At 53.3% G+C, this 20,442-nt stretch overlaps 2 protein-coding genes across 3 annotated transcripts; one reads left to right on the forward strand and one right to left on the reverse strand.

The window, feature by feature from the left end:
* The first annotated feature begins 772 nt into the window (after positions 1-772).
* Tprg1l (tumor protein p63 regulated 1 like) lies at positions 773-4,132 on the forward strand. The gene is made up of 4 exons (XM_032893651.1): positions 773-1,210; positions 1,298-1,474; positions 2,111-2,264; positions 3,084-4,132. The coding sequence occupies exons 1-4, from the start codon at positions 804-806 to the stop codon at positions 3,276-3,278; spliced, it is 933 nt and encodes a 310-aa protein (XP_032749542.1). The 5' UTR covers positions 773-803; the 3' UTR covers positions 3,279-4,132.
* Positions 3,660-18,359, reverse strand: Wrap73 (WD repeat containing, antisense to TP73). Of its 2 annotated transcripts, XM_032893630.1 has the most exons (12): positions 18,220-18,349; positions 15,856-16,008; positions 14,854-14,970; positions 12,738-12,810; positions 9,761-9,864; positions 9,131-9,217; positions 8,858-8,992; positions 8,658-8,735; positions 7,269-7,374; positions 6,103-6,228; positions 5,183-5,374; positions 3,660-4,931 (listed from the first exon to the last, which is right to left on the reverse strand). In XM_032893630.1, the coding sequence occupies exons 1-12, from the start codon at positions 18,286-18,288 to the stop codon at positions 4,783-4,785; spliced, it is 1,389 nt and encodes a 462-aa protein (XP_032749521.1). In that variant the 5' UTR covers positions 18,289-18,349; the 3' UTR covers positions 3,660-4,782. The 2 variants fall into 2 exon arrangements, with proteins under 2 accessions (XP_032749521.1, XP_032749529.1); XM_032893638.1 differs by lacking the exon at positions 12,738-12,810 and having other exon boundaries at positions 4,635-4,931; positions 18,220-18,359.
* Positions 18,360-20,442: the final 2,083 nt, after the last annotated feature.

Here is a 20,442-nt window from a genome sequence, read left to right on the forward strand (position 1 = left end):
TGGAGTGCCCTGGGTCATGAAAAGGCCAGGGGATGTGACCAATATGAACTCTCTACATACACCATCCACTTAAATGGAGCCATTATCCCACTGTGAACCTGCTGGAATGGAGGAAATGGGCTAGGAAGGGCTTCTGTCCCAGGGAGGAGCTGCAGGGCCCGAGTATCCAACGGCATTTCCTTCCACCCGCCACGGTAGTACTCTTTAGTGATGTGGTAGCTTACCTGTGTGTTTTCATGCCCAATACGAACAAATGTCTGACATCCATCTCTAACCTACACACCCGTATCTCCACAGTGTGCATAAACCCTATAAAGCCACACCCCACGGTGCCCACACCCAAGGAATGCTGCGCACTCTTGAGAAGCCTCTATCTGGGCTGCCCTGACACAAGGTGTCCACAATCCTCAGACTCGTACACGCCCATGCCCACACTTCCACACACCCCAGGCACGCAGAGCTCCCAGGTGCGCCGAACACCTCCGCCTAGCGCCACAGCCCGAAGCGCATCATAACCCCTGAGAAGGTGAAAGGCACCGAGCCAATGCGAGGACACACTGTCGGGGCAACGCCCCTCGCGCGAGCGCCAGAAGCACCGCCTTCTGCGCGAGTCCAAGGCGTCACCTGTCGGGAACCGGCGACCCGCATTTTCTCGTAGCCTTTCCTGTAGAGTAAACAGGAAGTGGCTCCGCTCGTGGAGGCCGCTTCCGGCCCCGGGTGGGCCGCCGTAATTAAGAACGGCAGCACGCTAGAGCCAATCACAGAAGATGACTTGGGGAAAAGCCAATCGTGAGACGCAGCCGATGGAGCTGGAGGCGTGTCCAGAAGGCGGGACTTATGCAGCGCAGCCAACCACAAGGCGGACGAGGGAGGGCGGGGCGCGGCTGCTGACCGCGGGGCGGCGGCCGTCGGTGGAGCCGGCCGGTGGCGGCGTGATGCTGCAGCTGCGGGACACAGTCGACTCGGCAGGCACGAGCCCCACGGCGGTGCTGGCGGCCGGCGAGGATGCGAGCGCCGGACGGCAGGGGGCGGGCACGCCGCTGCGCCAGACTCTGTGGCCGCTGAACGTCCACGACCCAACACGCCGCGCCCGCGTCAAGGAGTACTTCGTGTTCCGACCCGGAACCATCGAGCAGGCGGTGGAGGAGATCCGCGCCGTGGTACGGCCCGTGGAGGACGGCGAGATCCAGGGGGTGTGGCTGCTGACCGAGTAAGCCAGAGCGAGGGCGCTGTGGGGACACCGGGCGGAAGCGGGAGGTCGGGGCCCTTGGTGATGGGCGGTCTCTCTTCCCTCCAGGGTGGACCACTGGAATAACGAGAAGGAGCGGCTGGTGCTGGTCACCGACCAGTCTCTGCTCATCTGCAAATATGACTTCATCAGCCTTCAGTGTCAGCAGGTGGTCAGGGTGGCGCTCAGCGCAGTAGACACCATCTCCTGTGGAGAATTCCAGTTTCCTCCAAAGTCGCTCAACAAGTAGGTGCCCCAGTGCACTACACGTCAGGGCCCCAGCGGATCCTTAAGTGGTATTGTTCCACTCTCTTGTGAGGTAAAGGTCACAAGGAGGACCAGTAGAAAGGGCCTTAAAGTAGAAGCTGGTGATTTCAGGGTGGCCTCTTGAAAGGGATGCTGGCACAGTCGGCCACTCTGCAGGCACTAAAATCCATTCATTTAAATACCGTTAAGATACTTGGAAGCAGAGCCCACTGTCAAAAGCTGTGTAGGGAATCTGGGAATTTTACCTCCAGCAGGAGGGAGACACAGGACATGTGCTCAGTAGTACTTAAAATCCGTTGCTAGCAGCCAGTCTTCAGGGGCTGGTTGGCTTGCTATAAGAGAATTATTTGAATAGGGACTCCACAAAGCGAATGGCTACAAACTTAAGCACCATTCAGTAACATTGAGAACAAACACAGCTGTAATTGGGCCGGGTTGAACTGTGTTACATAGGCGGTATACAAGACTCAGCATCACCAAGACATTGACTTGTTACACTTCGAAGGTGTGTGACATTGTTACACCAAGCCTCAGCTTCCCTGGCAATCCCTGAAAATTGGTGCAAAGCCATCTGTATTCCTGTGGTAAGCAAGGCTTTCTCCCCGACCCCATCAGGCGAGAAGGCTTTGGCGTTCGCATTCAGTGGGACAAGCAGAGCCGCCCTTCTTTCATCAACAGATGGAACCCCTGGTCTACAAACATGCCCTATGCCACCTTCATAGAACACCCGATGGCTGGCATGGACGAGAAGACAGCATCTCTGTGCCATGTAAGCAGACCAAGGCCTGTGGTCCCTAGCAGTGACAGCTGTAGGCCACTAGAGTGTGAACCCTGAAAGTGCAGCTCCACAGTGGGAAGCTAGGTGGTACTGTTTAGGAACAGGGAGTCCCCATCCCATTGCAGGATGCTCAGTTTGGATTGGGAGTGAGCTTGCACAAGGAAAGCCCACAGGATTGGTGAGGCTTGGCAGGGGCTGCTGGAGTACCAGGGAGAGGTGCTGAGGGGGCACTGAGCACTGGACAGGTTACAGTAGGGCCGAGAAAGCCCTGTCACTTGGTGACATCATAGTCCAAATAAATTCCTCCATCTGTGATGCCGTCAGTCAGCATGTCTGTTAGAGTGTTGGTGCTTAGTGCCGTGCCACCTCAGAGCACGTGTGTCTGTAGAAAAGACTTACCACCTGCTGTGCTGGCAGCACCTTGCCTCAGGCTGCCAAGTCCCTCGACTGTATCTTTTTTTTTTTTTTTTTTGGTTCTTTTTTTCGGAGCTGGGGGCCGAACCCAGGGCCTTGCGCTTCCTAGGTAAGTGCTCTACCACTGAGCTAAATCCCCAGCCCCCCTCGACTGTATCTTTAGAGATAGACTGGTACCCTCTAGACTGGACTTGAGGCAGGGAGGCAGGTCCCATCATCCTGTTCACTCAGGATGAGCCACTTGATGACACAGCTTGTAGAACCCAGCCTGTCATCAGTGATGTCATCAGTACGTGGTGTTGGGAAGGATTTGAACTTCTCAGAAGCCTCGTTTCCCCGTGGAGTACTGTTGTCTTAGCTTGAGGGTAAGACTCCATGTTTATTCTCTCTTTAAAGTTGGAAAGCTTCAAGGCTCTCCTAATCCAAGCTGTCAAGAAAGCCCAGAAGGAAAGCCCACTGCCAGGGCAGGCGAACAACGTGCTGGTGCTGGACCGCCCTCTCCTCATCGAGACCTACGTGGGGCTGATGTCCTTCATTAACAACGAAGCCAAGCTGGGCTACTCCATGACCAGGGGCAAGATAGGCTTCTAGACAGCTGTGCCCCAGGAAACCAAGGTGGTGGGGACTCCGTGTGCCACCTGTCGACACCTACCGTGGCTGGAGGAACAAGGGCATTGTCCTGTTATGTGTCCAGTTAGAATAGTCAAGTGGACCGTGTATATTTAGTTGGATATTGGACACCTTGGCAACACGATCTCAGCCAGGCAGACTCGGCTGCCCCCATACCACTGTGTTCCTTCTGTAACACCACGCGCTCCCTCCTCCAGCATGCCGAGCACGGTGTACCCGCCCACTTGTGCAGTGTTGACTGTTGAATACGGCAGAGTGGGCAGAGTGCAGGGAGCGGCTTCTGCACATGCACATATTAACTCTCCCCGCCAAGTGCTCTATTTTAAAATTCAGCCCCCCCCCTTTAAATGCTAACTACAATAACAGCCAGCAGACGGGTCACTAAGAAAGACAGTCTGCCTGGCCAGCTCCTAGTGAATATGCCTTTCTGTGAATGTTTGACTTAGGATCTCACTTTATAAATTAATGCAGGTTGTGGTAAGTAGCCCCTTCCGAGAGTCATGGTGGTGGGTCTACATCATCCCGTCTCTGTTTAAAAGGGACTGATGAGCTGGGTTTCCAAGTGCATGCTTAGAGCAGCGAGCGCCCGGGAGCCTTGCTGAGCACCACTGAGCTTTGGCGCGCAGCCACATGCAGCTTGCCACTGTAGCTATGGCCTTGCAAATACACTGTAGATGTCACTTTATACCTCTAGCTTTAAGTTAACCGGCATGGATGTGAGCAGAATGTCATGGCCTGTTCAAGAGGAAAGGTGACCTCAGATGCACCTGTCTTCAGCCTGTGCTTTTGTTCTAGTAAAGACAATTAAAACCAAATGGAGTTGCTCCTTTTTGAAGTATTGTCACATAAACCGGTGTGCCAAAGATTGTCTTGAGGCCTGAGGCTGTACCTGGCTGGCTGTGGACCCTTGCTAGCTCAGTCCTCCTTACAGAAACTCAGATGGCCACCAGTGTGGACATGCTGGTCTGTCTGCTTTCAAGGCACTTGTTAGAGATAGAGGCATGTTGGGTAGGCTGAGCACTTCCACTCTTCCTGGCAGGGACCCAGGCCTCCCTGCAGAACTTGCATGCAAGGCCAGAGAGACCTGTCCAACTGTTGTGGGATTCACAGCTCACATGGGGACAGGGGCATACGCTGGGGCCTTGCAGCTGCAGGAGGGCTGACCGTCCACCCCTGTCCCACAGCATACTGACTGGAAGCGGCTCGGGAACAACAAAGGATGATAAGGCAGGTTGCTGTCATTACTTCAGGATACTCCATCCTCCCAAGACAGACCTTGGACCCCTGAGCTAAGGCCTTGAAGAAAAGGACCACCACTTTTCCAGGGATTAACAAATAACCTATTTTACATAATAACTTTATACATATTTACAGAAAATTGGGCAGAATAGTCCATCCTGTCCGGAGAGCCTGTACAGCTGTTCCTCATATGGGGATCTGCAGAGTCTGCTGCCTCAGTTTCCCTTCAGGTCCTAGGCATGCCATCCTGTTGTCCATAGGCTGTGCCAACCCTCTCCTTGGTCTCCAGGAAGCAGAGACAGAAGTGATCCTTACCAAGGAGGGCCAAGGAATCCCCACTTAAATGCCAGCACAGTCCAAGCACTGGAAAGTCACCTAGAGAGACAGGTGGCCAGAGGGTTAGGAAGTAGGACTTGTGGGGAGGGCGCCTGTGGATGAGGGAGGAGTCTGGTAACCCCAGGGCTGAAGACAAAGCCAGGAAAGCTTAGGGTGTAGGTTCCTGTCAGGGACACTCTAGGCAAGGCCCTGCAAGATATGGAGGGGCACCTTTCACAAGTGCATGACATGGCAGTGGGTTAACCTGAGGCCAGCATATGCTGGACCACCATGTGCTGGCTTATGCTCACCTTCCCCGGGTACCTGCACCGACACACAGCCTGCTGGGGACCACAGGTACACCTTGCTTCCTCCTGTGCAGATGGCCAGCCTTGGTTGCCGTGGGTCCCACTGAAATGAGCGCACTGGAGACATATGCTCTAGGACCACAAACAGCTTCAGCTTCTGAATGTCCCAGATCCAGACAGCATTGGGGACATTGTCTGCAAGGAAGCAGAAAGAAGACACATGTAAGTGCTGGCCTCTGAAGCAAACCCTGCTGTTCTCTGGGACCAGCACCCAGAACAAAGGAAAGGCCGCCCAAGGCCACAACCCTTCTTTTTCCTGTGGTTTTTACATCTGTAGATGTAAGAAGTGCAAACAAAACAGCCCCCCACTCCACTTGTTAGGGGGTCCACATGAAGACCAAGCTGCACGTGTGCTACATGTAGGGGGCCTAGGTCCAGCTGGTGCCACTGGATCCCCTTCCCCTACCTGGGTTTAGTTGAGCCTCAGTGGGAGAGGATGTGCCTAAGTCTTGCTGGGGTGGTAACCAAGGGTGGGGGTGGGGAGTCCTCCTCTGAGGAGAGTGAGAGGGGACAATGGTGGGAAGGACTTGTAAGGGTGGGACTGGGAGGAGAGGAAGGAGGGGGCGCTGTGGTCAGGATATAAAGTAAATAAAAAAGACAAACTATCAAAAAGGCACGCACCCCCCAAAATGCAAATAAATCCAGAACCATAGAGGTCAGTGCTGGACCTCTGTTCCTGCACAGTGAGGTAGGTGTGCAGGAGGGGGCAGTCAGGCAGCCAGGCAATGCTGTGCAGAATGTCTATTTCCACAGAAAGTCAGGGAGAAGAGCACACAGCTGCCCCGAGCTGTTTCTCCATTATCTCTACTCTTGGTGTCAAGGGGCTGTGAACAGCGGACCCTGCCTATGAGTGTCACACTGACCATTTCTTGATGCCAGGAAGTAGCTGTCTGAGCTGAAAGCCAGCATCCCTACACCCATCCTGGGGTTCGCTCTGTCAGCTACCGGCTTCAGAGTCTGCAAGGAAACTGGTCCTGAGGCGATCTCATCTGCAACACCGACAGGGAGGAGGAGGACATGCTGAGGGCACGGGTCAAGGGGAGAGGGCAGAGAGAGAGGAAAGGAGTACAGGCTGCCTGCCTGCCGAGATGCATGCAAAGAACGGTTTGCCGGCTGGAAGGCTGAAGAGGACAGCTGTTGTTAAGAGGTTTAGTCACACATCCCTAGGGGACAACAGTTCCAGGGCCTTCAGGGCCCCAAGTGGGGATAAGAGTGCAGTCTAGAGCTCCCAAGGACGGATATAAACCTGCTCAGGTCTGCTGTCTGAGCTACTCCCAGCTGCTTGGACATCCGGCCGTTCTAGCTGCTTCCAGCATCTCGGGGCACAGATGGTCCCCCTTTTCCAGCTGGGAGTCAGGGACTATCAACCAACAAATGCTTAAGTAAGTACATGGCAGTGTGAGCAACCGAAACCCTGGCTGCCTGCCACCCTCCAAGCAGGCACAGCACAGCTGATGTCCCCTCACGCCTTCAGGGACTACAGAGCAGGGAGGGAAGGCAGGCTTCCCAAGAGAGCACCTGTGATCTCTACGCTGCACACAGGAGAACACCTGAGATCTCTACGCTGCACACAGGAGAGCACCTGAGATCTCTACGCTGCACACAGGAGAGCACCTGAGATCTCTACGCTGCACACAGGAGAGCACCTGTGATCTCTACGCTGCACACAGGAGAGCACCTGTCACCTCTACGCTGCACACAGGAGAGCACCTGTGATCTCTACGCTGCACACAGGAGAGCACCTGCACGCTGCACACAGGAGAGCACCTGAGATCTCTACGCTGCACACAGGAGAGCACCTGAGATCTCTACGCTGCACACAGGAGAGCACCTGAGATCTCTACGCTGCACACAGGAGAGCACCTGTGATATCTATGATGCAGGATTGCCACCCCTTGTCAAAATCTCCCTGACCCAAACAAGCAGCCGCTGAGACCTATGTGGACAGAGGAGTCTCATCTAATTAAAAAAAAAAAAAAAAAAAAAAAAAAGCTTTCTCCCATGGAAGACACAGCTTTCTCCTGCTTACATTTGCTCTCTGAGGTTGAGAGGGCACCAGCCATTGCTCGGAGTGGTGGGAAGGACAGGTGGCCCAACCCCATCTGGGAAATCTTCTCAGCTTCCTTATACACCACCTGAAAAACACGATGTGGCTGTTAGCCAGTCTGTGCAAGAGCCAGGGAGCCCAGCGGGCTGTGGTCCAACTTAAGTGCCCGACACGGGGGTCTCTGGGAAGAGCAGCAGCCAGTCTGACCCTCTGCAGTGAAGGACAGCTCAGCTGCCACCTCAGTCCTGCTGGCCAGGCTGCCCTTTAGAGATGGGCACTGACCACGTGGCTGTGTTCACATGGGAGACCAGGTCACAGCTGTGCAGCAGTGGCCTGTGTGTGCACTGTCAGCGTGAGGGAGAAAAGCAGGCCGGGAGAGGACAGTGAGCGGCAGCAAGACTGTGGAGCGCAAATGGCTGGATCTTGGCACTTAGTGTGGATCTTAAAGGCCCGTATGTGGGGAAGGCAGGTATATCAGGACCTCCCGTCCTTCCTCTCGGTTTCCTGGCCAGAGCAGCTGTAGGTCAGCTAACTCAGCTCAGCTCTGCCATTGGTCCCTACCACAACATGCTGCCCAAAGTAAGTGGTGAAGGGACCATGGACTGAAACCTCAGACGTTAGGAGCCAAAACAAACCCGTTCTACTTTAACTTCAGGTTGACCCTGTCCCAGGTACTCTGTCGCAGTGACACGAGGCTCAGGCTAGCTCACTCTTAGGTTAGGTGGGTACACCACAGTCCTAGGCAGAGATACTGCCATAACACACGGTGGAGACTTAGACGCACAGGCAAACATTGGCAGCCTGCTTGGCTGGCCTTGTCATCTCTAACCTGTGTTGCGGCCATGGTCAGCTACTGCTATTGGAGGAGCAGCCAGACTAAAGCCTATCCTTGCCCAGCTTCTCCTTCCTACAGGGTCCTGCTGACATAGGCTCTGGGGCAGCTAACTGAGCCCTGGGCTATGGCCCTGGCCCTTCCTTGTCCAAGGGAAGCAGAAATCTGTCCTTGGTCCAGACCACTGACAGAGGACAAGAGGACTCAACACTCCTGAGCTCAGACTGTGCCTTCACCGCTGCACTTCCTGGTTCCTGGGCCTGGGCTGCCCACCTTCGCGTCGGTCCACAGACCAGCTCTTCCGGCCCTCTCTGCTCGTCTGTGTGCTCTACTCTGGCAGGATGGCCCATGTCTCCCCAAGGATCTGCTGAGGACAGAGGTGCAGTCCACAAAGGAGCCTGGACTCCACATGCCCTTGACCAAGGAGGGCATGAGGGGCACAACAGGGAAGACGACGTCACAGCAACTGAGGAAGGTCAAGGGCAGCTCACCGCACTGGAGAAGCCGCGGTGCCCAAGTGGAGGAGGACGCAGACTTACTGTCTTGGGATTATTAATGGCTGCAGGATGCCCAAACTCCGTGATCATCTTCCAGGTCACGTGATTTAGGAGGCGCACCTGGGAAGAAATGGTGAGAATGACTTTCGGGCAGCTCGCAGGCTGCCGGCATCCTGCGGCTCATGGAATTGGCCTACAGCTTATGGAGTTGGTGGCCTGCAGTGCCCCAAGCCACTCCCTACCTTTCCATCGTAGCTCCCAATGGCCAGGAACTGACTGCTGGGACTCCACGCCACAGACTTGATGCCCAGGGACCACTCATAGGCACAGTATGCTGACAGCAGGCGGCCGTCCAAGGAGTAGAGCAGAACCTTGTACTGCAGGTGAGACATTTAGATGCGTCAAGGGCCCTGCGAGCAGCGCTTCCGCACCCAGCAGCTCACTGCACTGAGAGCACACAAGGTACCTGCAGGTGAACTCTCTTGAAAAAGGGTGCTGCTGGCCAAGTGCTATACCTCCAAGCAGGTGTCCCACGCTGCCAGCACACAGCCATTCGGGGCCCACTCGATCCCTGTGAGATCCTGGGTGTCTGTGTCAAAGTGCTTCCGGACAAGAGGAGACATGACGGTCTGAGAACATTTCCTTAGATAGGTGGTGTGCTTATTTTATAACATGTTCTTGGCTCCTGTGTCATTTTGTGTGCAGCAACAGACAAGGTATCTGCGTGCTGTCCTGTGAGTGCACACAGTGTGCCAGCCCCTCTGGGCACGGCCTCGTCCCCTCATCCCATCCCCGTGGGCACCTGTGCTGGTCTCCCCAGCCTTGCCTGGCAAGCCTCCCCAGTCGGCCCCTTCAGGTGTTGTCTAACACAGACACTGAAACGCATTTGTGGGCCTGAAGCTGTGGGTATGGATGGCTCCATGCTCCATGCCACAGCGCTGAGGCAATCTCCTCCCAGGGAGGAATTCCCTTACGCAAAGAAGAGGGTTCAAAGTTCATGTCAACATGCCAACTTCCAATGACCCCTGCCCCCTGGCCATAGAAGCCCCATCATTCAGTCTACCCCAGGGCTGCGACAGCCTCTGGGATCATCAGGAACTCTGGTTTTACCCCATTTCCCACCCAGCAGCAGAAAATGGCCCTACCCGGAGGAGCTGCCAGTCACTACACACGAAGATGCTCACGTAATCTCTGCAGTCTCGCCTCTCCGCCAAGGCCAGGTAGCGGCCATCTCTGGTGAAAGTCAGTCCTGTGGGGGGAGAGGGTAAACTGGAACCAGAGTGTGGGAAAGCACCAGAGCTCAGCAGTGCCTTTTTAAAAGGGACAGGGAAGAGGACCGATCAAGAGAAGGGGACACTGTGACATGGGAAGCATTGTCACATGACAAGCACAGCCCTTAGCCCTCTTGCAGACAAGGAGAGGATTTATATAGAATCAGACCCAAGACCTGATCCTTAACCAGGCACAAATGTCACTTTGTGACACAGAGCGGGGATGGTGTGGGGGGTTGGGGTTCATATTTCACATAGGAAACTACAGGACACACCTGATGGTCAAAACCCAGCTTGCAGCTGCAAATTTGTATGTGTGTGTGTGTGTGTGTGTGTGTGTGTGTGTGTGTGCGAGTGTGTGTGTGTGCGCGTGAGTGTGTGTGTGCATGCGCAAGGCGTGTGTGGGTGGTGGTGGTGCATGTGTGTGAATCCGTGGCATGGGTACGTATGAGGGTTAGGAGGACAACCCTGGGTATCTATCCCCATCCACCTTGCTTGCAGCAGACCTTTTATTTGCAACTGTACAAGCCAGGCTAGCTGGCCTGCCAGCTCTGGGATTCTCAGTCTCCACCTCCTGTCTTGATGTGGGAGTACTAGGATCAGACTTCTGCTGCTGTGTCTGGCCCTTCTTGTAGGTCTGGAGATTTGAACTCATGTCCTCCTGCTTGCACAAGCACTTCATACCCTGAGCCAGCTCTGCTACTGCATTTCGTTTTTGCTTTTAGATTTATTTTATTATTTTTAATAGTGGACGTATGTATCTGTATCTGTGCACAGCCTGCAGGGGGGCCTGCTGAGGACGGCAGAGCCCCTTCCTGTTGGAGCTGAAGTTAGAGGCAGTTGTGAGCCTCCTGGCCTGGGGGCTGGGCCTTGAACTAGAGTCCTCTGGAAGAGCAGCACATGCTCTTAAGTGCTGAGCCATTGTCTGAACTTGTCGTTTCAAATAACTAACATTAAAATGAATATTCAGGAATATCTACTTAAAAACATTAAGCAATTTTTGCCAGGCCTGCATTAGTGTAAAAAGCCTGAGGTCAAGGCCTCAAGAATGACAAAAACAGGGGGCTGGAGAGATGGCTCAGCGGTTAAGAGCACTGACTGCTCTTCCAGAGGTCCTGAGTTCAATTCCCAGCAACCACATGGTGGCTCACAACCATCTGTAATGGTATTTGATGCCCTCTTCTGGTGTGTCTGAAGATGGCTACAGTGTACTCATATAAATTAAAAATAAATAACAAAATTAAAAAAAACAAAAAAACAACAAGAACAACTTCAAATGTCAGACTAGAGGAGCACCTTCACCCAGAACCAGCAGAACCAGATGTTCTTTAGATACGGTAACACCTAAGACCACAACAGACCTACAGTGCCTTTCTGTCCAACGTGACCTGTAAATCCTGTAACAACAAAGCAAAGAGGAGCACACCCACTGTGTGCCCCACACCCACTGTGTGCCCCACACCCACTGTGTGCCCCTCTAAAGTTGGTACTTTCTGGGTTCAAGGGCAGGCAGCACGACCACCTGCCATGCATTCAGCCCAGCCTTCCTCCTCCTCCCAGGGGCAGTGAGGTTCAAATGGAAGGAAGGGGCTCCTTTGTCCTCTCCCTGTTCTGGGTGCTCAGAGGTGATGCCAGACAGATGTCATCCCCTGACAGAAGACCTAGTAAGCTGAGCTGGCATGGCTCACTGGTTAAAGACTTGTGTGGCTTTTCCAGAAAACTGACCCCAGAACCCAAAACTGTAGCTTCGACTTGCATTCACATTACCCATACACACAGGTGCACGAATGCACACACACACTCACAGATGCACATACACATGCATGCACACACGCATGCACACACCTTAAAAATAAATCTTAACTAAAAAAAAAGTTAGTGGGGCTGGAGAGATGGCTCAGTGGTTAAGAGCACTGACTGCTCTTCCAGAGGTCATGAGTTCAATTCCCAGCAACCACATGGTGGCTGACAGCCATCCGTAAAGAGATCTGATGCCCTCTTCTGGTGTGTCTGAAGACAGCTACAGTGTACTTATATATATATATATAAAAAAAAAAAAAGTTTAAAAAAAAAAAAAGTGAAAAAATGCTGACAGCTAGGCAAGCTCTACCAAACTCTAATGGAAATAGTGTCTGTCTGTCTGTCTGTCTGAATGGAGGTAAAGGGTCTCCTCCCAGGACAATTTCTATCTACTTTCCACAGCATCCTGTTGTCAAGGAAATGCATGGAGGGAATCTCACAGAGACACAGGGAGGGGGTGTGCAGTGACGGAGGCTGGAGAGAGGGGTGCACAGTGATGGAGGCTGGGGGGAGGGGGTGCCCAGTGATGGAGGCTGGGGAGGGTGCCCAGTGATGGAGGCTGGGGGGGTGCCCAGGGGAGGCTGGGGGAGGGTGCCCTGGGGAGGGTGATGGAGGCTGGGGGAGGGGGTGCCCAGTGATGGAGGCTGGGGGGTGGGTGCCCAGTGTGGAGGCTGGGGAGGGTGCACTGGATGGAGCCTGGGGGGGGGTGCACAGTGATGGAGCCTGGGGGGGGGGTGCACAGTGATGGAAATGGGTGGGTGCCCAGTGATGGGGAGGTGCTGGGGAGGGGGGGGGAGTGCACAGTGATGGAGGCTGGGGTGGGTGCCCAGTGACGGAGGCTGGGGGAGGGGGTGCACAGTGATGGAGCCTGGGGGAGGGGGTGCACAGTGATGGAGGCTGGGGGGAGGGGTGCTGGGGTGGGTGCCCACTGGGGGAGTGCATGATGGAGGCTGGGGGAGGGGTGCACAGTGATGGAGGCTGGGGGAGGGGTGCTGCTGGCTCCTTCATCCACTCCCAGAGCAGTTAGGGAGACTGTATAGGGCAGACTCACCCTGCTGGCAGGCTTTGGGGTACTTGATGTAAGATACAGACTTGGTGCACAGGGACCAGACGGTTATTCGCAGCTGCCAGGGGGAAAGGGAGAGAAGGGATTAGGAAGCTTCCCATCTTTGCAAAGACCCTTAAAGCTGGAGAGGATAAAATGGACCACACTGTACACTCACGTGAAGTTTACTTCAGTACACAAAGCAGCCATGAGAGCAGACTGTCACCAATCACCAGGTGACAACTGAGCCCACAGTGTGGGGCTGGGGAGGTCTCAGGGGAAGCCTTACTGCTCAAGGGAGGAGTGAGTCTGGAGCCCAGCCCTCCTGCCCATGCCGGGGGTGTGGTGGCCTGCCTATGTCCCAGCCGCAGGCAAGCTGCACTAGCAGAACTGGAGAGCGCTCGGTTCAAGTGACAGACATTGCCTCAAAATGCAAGGTGGAGAGTAACTGAGACCTCAACATCCACACACGTGAGCTCGCACACACACCCAACATCCACACACGTGAGCTCGCACACGCAGGAGCACACACACCCAGCAATTTCAAAAGACCCACGGTGCAATGTCTCTTCAGTGCTCCTAGATTGGCAGCCATCAAATCCTGATGTAAATCCTCGGGAAGCTGCACACATCCCTCCGCACCAGCCGGGCGGGAGCCTCTGCCACTACAAGTGCATAAGAAAGGCCAAGGCCACAGGGCTCCTCACAACTCAGGTACCCAGAGCAGATGTAGCTGGGTGTGCTCCAGCAAGCCTTTCCTTACGAGGACGAGACAGCACCTACGCCTCCAGGAGGGGTAATGTACGGTATACCTGAGTAATCTGTGAACTGCTGAAAACCACACAGGGTCATAAGCATCAGGACCCCAAGACTCTCCAAAAAAGGAGAAAATGGCCTGTGCAATGCAGCCAAAGGTGTCCTCTGGAAGCCAGCAGGCTCTCAAGGCCTGTAGGTGCTCTGGGAAGTGAGTAGAAGTGTCTTCCTTGGATCAGGCACCAGCAACACAATTCAACTGTCGTCTTCTTGTCTCATGGGAGGCAGGCCTCCCTCATATGGACTTCCCGCCTCCAGAAGGGTGCACAGTGATCTAACTGTCCTAACGTCTGGCTCTAAGCTACATGTCCACTCTCGAATCCGTCATGTTCACAGGGTCACCTCCTGGCCACCAAGCATGGCTGGTGGTAAAGGAAGTCGGTGGGACTTTTAAAAAGCTAAAATCTACAATCTGGGGATAAGGTAGGGCTGGTGACTACTTTAATCCCAGCAGTCAAGAAGCAGGGGCAGGTGGCTCTCTGAGTTTGAGGCGAGCCTTGTTACATGGTGAGTTCCAGGCCAGTCAGGGCTATACAGTGAGATCTTGTCTCAATACAACAAAAAGGGTGGGGACATTTTCAGGGTCCCCTTGCTATGACATATTCCTCCTCACAGGACATTGACGTTCACTTTGATGCCACAGGCACAGTGGCTATGACAGCAGGAGGTTAACAGTGTCCCCAGGCAGTCTGTACAGTCTGCTCTCTGTTCAAATGTCTTTTCAGTTCCATTTCAGTGTGTGTAACACTGAACAGAAGTTATTAAAAATGGTCCATAAACTTTACAGAGGGTAAACTTTGGGCCATTAACTGAGGGGCTGAGTTCAAGTCCATGAGATCTGGAAGCTGAACCATGGTCTGCAGAACTCCGTAAGCATAAAGACTGCTGGCCAAAGCTGTCTAGAAAACACCCAAATAGGCCTCCAAAATGCCCAGGCCACATGTCCCTTTAAGAGGTTAGCATAAGCACTGCAGAGACCTGGTCCAGCCCCCTGCCTCTAACCCTTTTCTTTGTTTACACTGACTGTGCAGCAGGAGGCATGCATATGAGCACAATGTTCACAAGTTGTTCTCGCCCTCCACCATGTGCATTCGCGGGATTGAAGTCTGGTGGCCAGGCTTGGTAGCAAGTACCCTATTCACTGAACCATCTTGCCAACCCCTTTAATGTCCGATTTTTCTTTAAAATAGGATTTAAAAAATTCTACTGTTTATGAACTCTGACCTGAATACTGCTCCAGAACCCAGACTTTCACATTCCCAGGTTATTTTAGGCAGAGAACAGAATGGGCTACATTTGGCCAGCTTACGTGGAACTCCGTTGTATTCAGAATGTGGCGGCCGTCTGGACTCCAGCAGGAAGCGACCAGCCCTGCAGAGCCCTCGTCGATCTTGCAGTGCCATTCTGGCTGCTCCAGTGACCAGACCTTGATTCATAAAAGAGACACAGGATTGCAAACTGGCTGTGCCATGCAGGAAGCCTCCCCGAGGCAGAGGATATACCATCTCACTTCAGGTCATCCAGTGGCTGCAAGCCGCACTTCTTGGTGACTTCACTGCATTGCACCTTTGAAGGGTCTGCTCACGTCCCCATTCCTATGACCTCACTTAGCTAGGCTTAGTGAATAACGAAACAGTGCCTTCTAGAACCTAGAACTTTCTAGAACTCTGTCCAAGTTACTGCACTGCCACTGCCAAGACCTCCGCTCTGAAAGAGCATGCTCAGAGACTAAGGACAAGTTACTGTTTTGGTGTTTGTTTGTTTTTCCACATCAGAAGTATTTGGATAAACTATTAGAGAGCATTACACTTTAAAAGAAAGCAACTCGGGCTGGAGAGCTGCCTCAGCACTGACTGCTCTTCCAGAGGACCCGGTTCAATCCCCAGCCCCCGTACAGCAGCTCATAACTGTCTGTATCTTCCAGATCTGACGCCCTCGCACAGACATACATGTAGATAAAACACCAATGCACATAAAATAAATTATATATATAAAACAAGAAAGCGACGTTGAGTCTCACTGTATTTCCCCCTAAACCTGAAAGAAGGTTGCGAAACCCGACTCCTTCCTAGTTACACTTCTGGGAATGTTTCCTAACTCTAGTTCTGCTACAGTAACAGAGCCAGACCTGTTAGTTATTCATGCCCCTGAGTGCAGGCACCTCATCCACACACGGGACACACGTACATGCGTCTTATGTATATGCGGCAAATGCCTGCCTACACACATCACATACCTAAGTGGCACACGCCTGCACAAGGTCCACAGACATGTAGCGCCCATCTGTACACCACTAATACATGGTACCCACCTGCACAATCCCCCGTCTGTACATGGCACACAGGATGAAGAGGGAGTCTGCTGACCACTCTATGTGCTGGATCTGGTCCAGGCATGTATACAACTGAAGGATCTGAAGGGTCGTCACATCCCGGACCACTAACCGGTACTGGACACAGGAAGCCTAAAGAGTGAGGCAGGGATAGTATCTCCTGTAGGGCAGGGAGCCTTGTCTTGGCCGCCATCTCCTTCCCTCCTGTTTCGTGTGGACCAATACTTAATGAGGCTCATTGCAAAATGAGTTAGAAAAAAATAAAAGTTGGAGCACAAAAAAAATTAAAAGTTCCATACTGTATACAATAACCTAAATTATCATACTGTAACCTACAAATCTGTACAAGTAAATTTAATGAAAAAAATTACTGACCAGGTGGTGGTGGCTCACACCTTTGAAGAACTTACACTTGCCTCAGAAACAAGTGTGGACGCACAGAAGCCACATAAAACTGTGTACACCTGCTTAGAATCCTAGGTCCTACGAGGAGGCAGAGGGGACGCAGAGGCAGGTGCATGTGGGCCAGCTGGCCTGGTGTGTGCAGTGAAGTATTCATTGCACCTTGTGTCAAACAAGGTGGAAGGTAGGGAATAGCCCTGGGGGTTGTCCTCTGCCCTCTACATGTGTGTTGTGGCACCCGCACACAGACACACTGACACACACACATGCCTATGGTGCACACACAGACATTTTTGTTTTTGTTTTGTTTTTTTTAAATGAAGCCACATTTGTCTTTTGTGGAAAGAGAGGAGGAGGACAAGTGCAGATCAGAACAAGGACCTATCAGAGGACGTGTATTTTCACATTTAAGAGTTTAGTGAGCTGTGACAAGTTACAATGGATTCCTTAGGAACCACTAAAGACACTGACATTGGAAACATGGACTTGCTCTGCCCAGGATTTAAGGCAAAGACTTTAAAGAGACAATTCTCAAGGGTTTCACAATATTTTCACGAGTGGGCAAATATCAGATAACTAAATGCAACTTCTTTGCTGTTCACTAAAACTTTCAGGACAGTAAAGCAACCCTAATCTCTGGAGGCATTTGGAAAAAGGTAAAATGTATCAATGTGTGCATGGCAGTACTTTCTCTGCTAAGCCGCCTCTATCCTGACACTTTCTACATTGTTAGGATGATACATAAGGAGGGGAAAGGATGTCTTAAGGCCTGAATAACACAGCAGGAATGTGAGCTAAGAATCAACATGGCCAGGCATGGTGGCATGCTCTGTTAATCCCAGCACTCTGGAGGCAGAAGAGGGCAGGTCTCTGAGTTCAAGGACAACCTGGTCTACGGACTGAGTTCCAGGACAGCCAGAGCTACAGAGAAACCGTGTCATTCATTCATTCACTGATTCATTCATTCATTCATGAATGGCACCCGTCAGTTAAAAGAGAATGATAGATTAATGAAAAGAAGCTTGTTAAAAATTAGGATTGCATTTGTATGTGAGAAGGGTCAGGCACTAGTCGAGGCTTATGTGGATGTCAGAGAACAAGATGAAAGAGACAGTTCTCTCCTTCCATTATTTGGGTCCTGGAGATGGGACTCAGGTCGTCAGGCTTGGTGTCAGGTACCGTTACTAGCCAAGCTACCCGACTGGCAGGGAACCAGTCTTTATAAGACATGAGTTTTTCCTGATGGCTTCCTAACGTCAAGCGTCTGCCTTCTGCGAATGCACAATGGTCGTATTGGCGTATTTTGAAACCTCAAATACAAACACTCATCTGAGCACTGTCCTGTCACCCAAAGAGTGGACAGCTAACATCCAACCCTGGCACTGAAAGTTATTTAAACCATCTGCATGTGATGGAGGAGAGGTCATGAGTTTCACAAAGGAGGCAACCGTTTAACCAGCTCACCGGCGAGAAAACATACAAAATAACAATGAGCTGCCGTTCCCTGTGCCCTCAAATGTGTGAAAGCAGCGTCACCTTATCCAACTCTGATGAAGGGAAACTGGAGCCGGGTGCCTGGCACCCACCCAGCTCGGGCCACCTGCTCCAGGTCCTCTTTCCTTACCCTGACCACCTGCCAGAATAGCAACCCCACCTCCAATCCCCCTCTGCCCAGGCCACCTGCTCCACCCTAGTCACCTGCCTGGGTCCCTCTCCTGCTTCAGGTTCGTTTTCCCTGATCATCTGGTTCTCTCTCGTCCAGGCCGAAACCCCTCCGCCTGCCCCAACTCCCCACCTCCAAGTTCGGCCCGAGTCACACACCCCCGCCACCGTCCCGGCCGCCCAGCTCCGGCCCCCTTCCCGCCCCGCTTCGACCCGCCCCAGACCCCTGCACGTGTCGCGCGCCGACGCTGAGGTTCCGCCCCGCGCGCCGCGGCTCACCAGGTACTTGCCGTCCGGGGAGAACCTACAGAGCAGGCCCGAGAGCTTGAATGACTCTGAGAAGTTCATGGCCACGGCCAGCCCGGGCCAGCCAGGCCCAGAGGTACCTCCCGCAACCGCCGCGGGCAGCGGCCGGAAGTACGGGGGCGGAAGCGAGCAGCAGCCAATGGGAACTTCGAGCGGCCGCGCGGCATTATGGGGCGGGAAGTCCGAGCTCGAGTCTTAAAGGGGCCGAGCGCCTTTGCGCCGTAGAGGATCTCGGAGCAAGCCGCGAAACGGAAGGCTAAATTCTGACTATAGATAAATCACAATATAAGTATGTTCCCAAATGTTACCTGGGACATACTTAGAATGAAATACTCCCTTATCTGAAATTGAGATGTAACTAGACGTCTGTACTTGTGAACATACATTTATTTACATTAAATACGTACCTATGTGTAAGTATATAGTCGTATTTCGTATACGCCTCTTTAGTATAGAGCAAGTTTTTGTTACAGGGCTGGGAGTGCAGCTCAGTTGGCAGAGTGCTTGCTTAGCGTACATGAATCCCAGGTTTTGGTCCGCAGCGCCGCATAAACCCCCGCACGATTTGTGCACACTTTAAAAAAATTCCTACACCCGAAGAAGCTAGAGGTGCAAATGTTCAAGGTCATCCTCCGCTACCTATAGAATTGGAGGCCATGCTAGTCTATGTGAGACCCTTTCTCAAACAGGATAAAGCAAAGCATACTGTTTGTTACAATTTATTTTTCACGAATAAGTATAAATACAGGTTTGCTTTGAGGTTTTCCTGAGAGCGACCACCTACAGCGTAACCTCTTGACGTTCAGGTGCCTCTCAGGTCTGTGGCGGAACGAATTCGAAGGCATGTGGATCACGTGGGGCGCCTCACCTTCCTGGAGGTACTGGGTTAGAGTGTGGACTTGATTCGGGCCTGTGACGGGGTACCCGGGACGGCACCCCGCTGGGCATCTGTAGGACACCGCTTCATCTGGGCTTCAGATCCGGCTCGCTCCCCAAAGTGCTCAGCTCACGAAGCACCCCGAGTCCTGCGTCCCACAGGGCTCCCCATTCCAGTCTCATTCGGGAGGTTGGATGTTCCCGTCTGCACCCAGCGTTTCCGGGGACCACTTTATCGCTCAGCCGCTGTCATGGTGCTGGGTCCCGAATTCCGAAAGACCCGGACATGGTATTGCTCGGTCCAGCTCATAGCTCCGATCTTCTTCCACACCGCTGCTACTGACTTCCACGGATGGATGGACGGACGGACGGACGGACGGACGGACGGACGGATGGATGGATGGATGACTGACTTCCACGGATGGATGCGCCGTTCGGAGAGAACCTGAGGAGTGGCGTGCTATTTCTATTCCCCACCAGTCTCAAACTCTTGCTTGGTGTTCATCTTTATCCCCAACCCGCAGCTTGCAAATAATCACTCCTCCTAGCAATTGGCCTGGCGCCAGGTCAGGTTTTTGAGTGCGAGGGAGATCCGGTCTGCACCAGCCCACCTCTCTTGCAACGCCATTAGCCGCACTAAAACGACTTCCAGGGCGTGTGGGAACACCTTGGGCAAGGGCCACCCTGCAGAGCCGCTAAGGGGTCCCACAAGGACGCAACTCCTTCCGTGTGCCAGACTAAGGGCCTGCGTGCTAGATGAGGGCACGCGGGACAACTCACTTGCCCAGCGGAGAGATGGCGGGTGGTGCAGTAGACATCTCTAGCCAGAATCCCCTGACTAACCTCGAGCCGCTCTGTGTGCGCAGTTGGTGGGCATCCGTTGGGTATCGCCTAGGACACCAACACCATCCCCGTGCACTTTCGAAACTGATACCCTGGGCTAGGAGATCCCGGACTGCGGGTCGTGGCCCCCGAGCTGTGAGTCCAGGAAACTCAACTTCTGGCTGCAGTTTTGAGAGTCGAACCCAGAGGGTCTGCACTTGACCCTCTTTCCAGGCGGGCTGTGGTCTCCGCCAAGCAAATCCAGGGGGCTTCGAGCCGTTCTCAGAGGAAGAGCCCCGCTGATGCTGGCCGAACCACAACGGTTCTCCTCCGGGGACTTCAGGCTTCAGTTTCGGTCGGTCCTCCAGATTCTTTCAGGCCTGGGAGAGCCGTGGAAGAGGCGCAGCCACCCCGCCAAGTGCACTCCTGCCCTGCCTGCGTTGCAGGCTCAGGGCAGTAGGGGGCAGCGAGGGGGATCAGGGTAGATGGGCGCCTGGG

Source organism: Rattus rattus, chromosome 1 (assembly GCF_011064425.1).
Source record: "Rattus rattus isolate New Zealand chromosome 1, Rrattus_CSIRO_v1, whole genome shotgun sequence".
Classification (NCBI taxonomy): Eukaryota; Metazoa; Chordata; class Mammalia; order Rodentia; family Muridae; genus Rattus; species Rattus rattus.